Source organism: Penaeus japonicus, unplaced genomic scaffold (assembly GCF_977035675.1).
Source record: "Penaeus japonicus unplaced genomic scaffold, GWHDUDI00000001_assembly GWHDUDI00000001, whole genome shotgun sequence".
In the NCBI taxonomy this organism is placed as follows: Eukaryota; Metazoa; Arthropoda; class Malacostraca; order Decapoda; family Penaeidae; genus Penaeus; species Penaeus japonicus.
In genome coordinates, this window is record NW_028234403.1 from 37,444,084 (window position 1) to 37,449,083 (window position 5,000).

The window sequence follows — 5,000 nt, forward strand, 5'->3', positions numbered from 1 at the left end:
AAGTTTAAAAAGTTTAAACAAAAATTACAGCAAGCAAAGGATGACGTACTTATTGTATGTGAACAATTTTGAAATTGAAATATAGCTTCTGTATGTCCTGCATGCATAATTGTTTCTTGAAATTACACTGATCCCCATCAAAGTGTAAGGAATGCAAAAAAAATGAAGAACGTATAAAAATACAGGCATATTATTCTTTTGGAATTTGACCGCTTTCTTAGTTTCATCTACAGTATATCTGGCCTTGTACTAACAATAACCCATGCCAAAGACCATTTAGCAAAGTTCATTGCTGTTAATACAGTCACTACATCTAGGAAAACTAATAACTGATTGGATTTTAAAATGTAAACATATAGCAATCATATAGATTTAATTTCATAGTGACCATACTAACAGCCAATTTCTCTGGCTAAAGCAGTATCATAAAGGTGAAACAACACAGAACTACTGTATACAACTGATTTTCTTTTCTGCTACATGAATTCCATTTTCTTAAAACATGCAAGGACTGGAGACACTATCCGCACATTCTCTTTCTTCTAAATAACACACTGGACTGATGGAAATTCACCCCTACATGAAAAATACTTCACACATATATATCACATGCCTGCTGTGGATAAACAATGCTTATACATGGACAAGATTAACACTAGGCCGACACCACATAAAGACATATTGTGGACACCATTTAGAGTCACAGGAATGGAGTTTGTCAGAACTTACGATGCCAAGACGGATTTTTAATACATCTCGAATATCTAGCCAGCCCTTGAATGAAAGTACTTCAAACAGGGCCAGCATTGCATTTCCAATGTTGTCAAAGTTGAAGCGTCTGGGGTTGGCCCTGCATTTTGGGTATAATACAGTTAGATGGAAAACTACAGGGGATGGAAACCCCATTTCATGTGTTATATCTCTTGATACAAAATTATCCCAAGTGATATTATTCTGTATTTATCCTCTTCATTACTCTTCTCATTAAGTAAAGTAATATTTGGGATTATAAATGTTAACAAGCAAATATAGTAAAAAATACAAGAATAATATCAACAATTTCAAATAGGATAACTATGATAACAATAATAGTAAGATAATAATTGATGCAATACAGTAAATAATAACAACAGTCATAAAAAGAAGAGAAGAAGAATGAAAATGAGGAATTTGACAATTTTTGTACAAAGGTTTTAGCAATCAGGTATGATAGCCTAATCAGAAATATCTGCAAAGTTGAACAACCATAGGAATGCAAGCACTGAAGTATAGCTCAGAACATGCCTAATGAGCAGTGGGAGCATGGCCCAGGTCACCTAACTCAGTGACCTGCTTAATTACAATCACATGATACCAATAAGAGTAGGAATTCTGCAAATCCATCTAAACCCACAGAGATAAAGCAGAGTTTACCAGATTTGAACCTAATTAGGTCCTTAACATTGCCACCATTCACAATGTAAGGGGAGATTCTTGAACAGACCTAACTGCTAACTATCCTACAAACAAACAAAAAATCAATCATTAACAAGGCTGCCTTGCACCTAAAGCCTCCCTACTTCATATCTGCCCAGAAACTATGCCCCTTTTCCATAGCTAAAAATTTGATTGATAATATTCAATGTTCATGTTGATCTCTATACACTCACATTAAGTGTGTTCTCAGTTTATTATCATACCTGTTTTTTTCTGAATGATAATGTTTAAAACTGGCCCCTATATCAGGAATTTCAACACATCAGCCAAAAGTTACTAGCAGTCCAGATGGAGTGAGGTTGCTATTAACCCCAGTGGGTAGAAGTTTATCATAACTGACTGGGCTGCAGGATGCTGCATCTATACATATATAATGGTTAATCACAAACTAATCTTCCCGAATAGAGGAGCTTGCAGAACAAAATATACAGGTATATGGCTCTTGCTACCAAATGTAGGGGCTAATCATAGTTATTTGGCTTGTTGATAGTTGTATCGGCAAAAACAACTCCACTTGGAGAGACAGGAGCTCACAGAACAGTGGAGGCATATGCCATCTTTTTCATTCCATCAACCAGCTGGAGCCACAATTGCCTATCAGGAAACAGTTATTGTAGGGGAACTCCCCAGGGCTAATGAGGATCTAATGAGGACAAAGACAAGTCTTCAACAAAAACATACCTGCTAAAGCATATGTACATCAACAAAAATGATGAAAAGAAGAGGACAAAGAGGAAAAGGATGAAGAGACTAACAGCTGATAAGGCATCATACAGTCCTCAACAAAGGCAGTACGAAAGACAAATCACAAAGGAAGATAAGATGCCAGCAGAAACATTAGGGAAATTAGAGAATCACACACTCTCCCTCAAACTTTTCTAATGAAGAACCAAGACAGACAGGGAAGAAAGCAAAGAGGGATGTGTATAGAAGAGCATAACACAGTCAACACACATACAAAAAAAAGAAAGAAAAAAAAGGTAGACAGAACAAAACTCACTACCCTTTGAAAAAAAAACAGGCAAAGAAGATTAACCAAGAAATTTTAACTCATCATAAAGGATGACAAAAGAAGGAAGAATGTCTTGAATTATCAAAATAGGAAGCACACACTCTAGAACACATCTGAGATGAATAGTTGAACTGATAGGAGGAGTGATTGGGACTTAAGTGGTAGTTGGGGTAGAGTTTTCAATTCATGTTTGTTTCCCCTGGCTTTTGAATGCAAATTGCATGCAGCTGATTCAGTTGATATATCCAATCAGGCTATCATTACAATCACTTTTACCCCCACACTAAAAATAACAAAATAACAATAATAATAATATTTATATCAATATATATGATGACTATGAAGATAATTACATCAATAAATATAATAATCATAATAAGACATAACTGATCATAATAATTATGGTAACAAATAACATCATCATATTCATGATATATTAATTCATCATAATCATTCTCACAATCAAAAAAAATATTCAAAAATCATCATCATCTTTTAGATAAAACAACTAGAATATAAACATCAAAATATGATAACTAAATACTGATAAACAATCAAAATCATATGTGTAAAATGTATATATAAACAATGGTCAATTCCAAAATTAAAGACTCTTTATCATCTTTTTTTTAAATTATTCCCAATACAAAATGAATACCTCTGAAATGTAATAATGATAAGAATACTAGAAATCATAAAAAATAACAGTATTTTGGAAATGTGTAAATATTCTACAAACCAACAAAGTTATTTCAACCAAACAGGGTAACATTTGCTTATACAGCCTTATAGTTGTAATCTACACCCTAACACGATTGTAAGATATAATGTAATATGATAAAAAAAAAAAATCAAAATAAAATATGCAAACTATGTGGTAATCCATACATACTGTAAGCATATGATAAAAAAAAACAGATTTCTATATACATAAGAAATAAAATTCCATTGAACTTACCAGACTCTAGGTACCAACATTGCTGGGTGTTTCTCATTTTCTCCAAGTCCCAATTTCATTTTGGTAACAAAAATCTCCCTTACAAATACTCCAACACAGTCTTTCCGTTCAGTGATTGTGCTGTCATTGCACCGAGCAAGACGACCTCCATAAAGCTGTACTCCATAACTTGCGAATACAAAGAGGAGCACTATAAGAAGAATGGATACCTGGAATAATAATGTTGGATTTAAAGTTAGTAAAGAGTAATATTTGTTAAGTAATGAGTCAATAATTTCATTAGGTAGCCACTTTAGTATATTTGAAATGTAAAGTAATTTCTACATATATCAAACTCTCTTATTTTCTTGTCATAATGTGAAACATGCATCATAGAATAGAATAGAAATGATGATGTCTATCAATATATCATAGTCAGACTATTATACAAGCTATCTATAATTATCAAGAATGCAAAATTATACGAACTCACCAGCAGAATCTCTTTAAAACCTTTACACAGCTCTGACACAACTTTTCTCATATGAGGAACAAGGTTGAAGATACGAAGAGGTCTTAAACATCTTAAGATCAGAAGAAGTTGAGCACCTGATTGTGCAGATACTTCTTTTGGCATCCAACAGGAGAATACTAATGAAACCTGCAATTTTTTAAATAAATGTATAAATATGTAGCACCAGACTCCCCATGTATACTGTGTACCCCACGACTTAACACAATACGTGTATTATTAGTTCATTGTAATATTAGTTCATTTTCTCCCTTCCTTTCTCTTTTCCTATAACTCCCCTAAGTCTCCTTTGCTCTTTTACTTAGATAGAAAAAGAAAATTGGTAAACAATAACTGCATTAAAAGTACCGTAAAGATGAAGAGATCCAGCACTCCTGCCATGTCTCGAATCATAGCCTTTGGTGTAAAGAGTAATCCATCTGCCAAGATCTTTAAAAACAGCTCAATGCTCATGCAAACAACAAAGGCATATTCTGCAATCTGAAAATAATCATAGAAAGTATTATGTAGAAACTTAATACAGTGCATTTCATATTCTACTGTTTTTCATTTTCACAAGGCTAATGGCCAGTTCCAAAAAAAAAGTCTGATTTGTTTGATAGGCAACTCAATTTGAAGTTGTAAGTTACTCCAAATTCCCTAATTTCCATGGAGAAAATGTTGAGAATATCATCTAATAAGCATTTTATCAAAACAGCAGATTTGGCATCTTAATGTCTAAAACTTTCATTTAGTTTGATCAATTCATTAGTTATTACTGTAATCTTAGAAATGTATGCTTAATATGAATCAGTTTTCACATTAAGGTGAATCATTACACAAATATCCTCTATGACGATACTATACCTGCAATATTGGCTCATCTGTAATACGATACGCGGGTGTCTCAAACATGAGAGATATGCACGATAGCGTTGTTACTAGTATCATCACCCAGTCAAGGTATGTAACTAAGCCAAGAAGGTTGCTGGATATTGAGGAGAAAATAAAGAATTAGTAAAAGCAATATGGTTATGATGGAACAAATTTTACCTTCAATACAT

General features: G+C 33.2%; 1 protein-coding gene across 2 annotated transcripts in view; it reads right to left on the minus strand.

Annotated features, from left to right (window-relative positions):
• na (sodium leak channel non-selective protein na) overlaps positions 1–5,000 on the minus strand; it is a 26,896-nt gene that overhangs the window by 8,445 nt on the left and 13,451 nt on the right. For both annotated transcript variants that reach the window (XM_043004060.2, XM_043004058.2), the window contains exons 17-21: positions 4,804–4,924; positions 4,306–4,437; positions 3,919–4,086; positions 3,447–3,655; positions 730–850 (exon numbers count right to left, since the gene is read on the minus strand). In XM_043004060.2, coding sequence (XP_042859994.1) covers positions 730–850; positions 3,447–3,655; positions 3,919–4,086; positions 4,306–4,437; positions 4,804–4,924 — 751 coding nt within the window. The remainder of the gene's footprint in view (positions 1–729; positions 851–3,446; positions 3,656–3,918; positions 4,087–4,305; positions 4,438–4,803; positions 4,925–5,000) is intronic.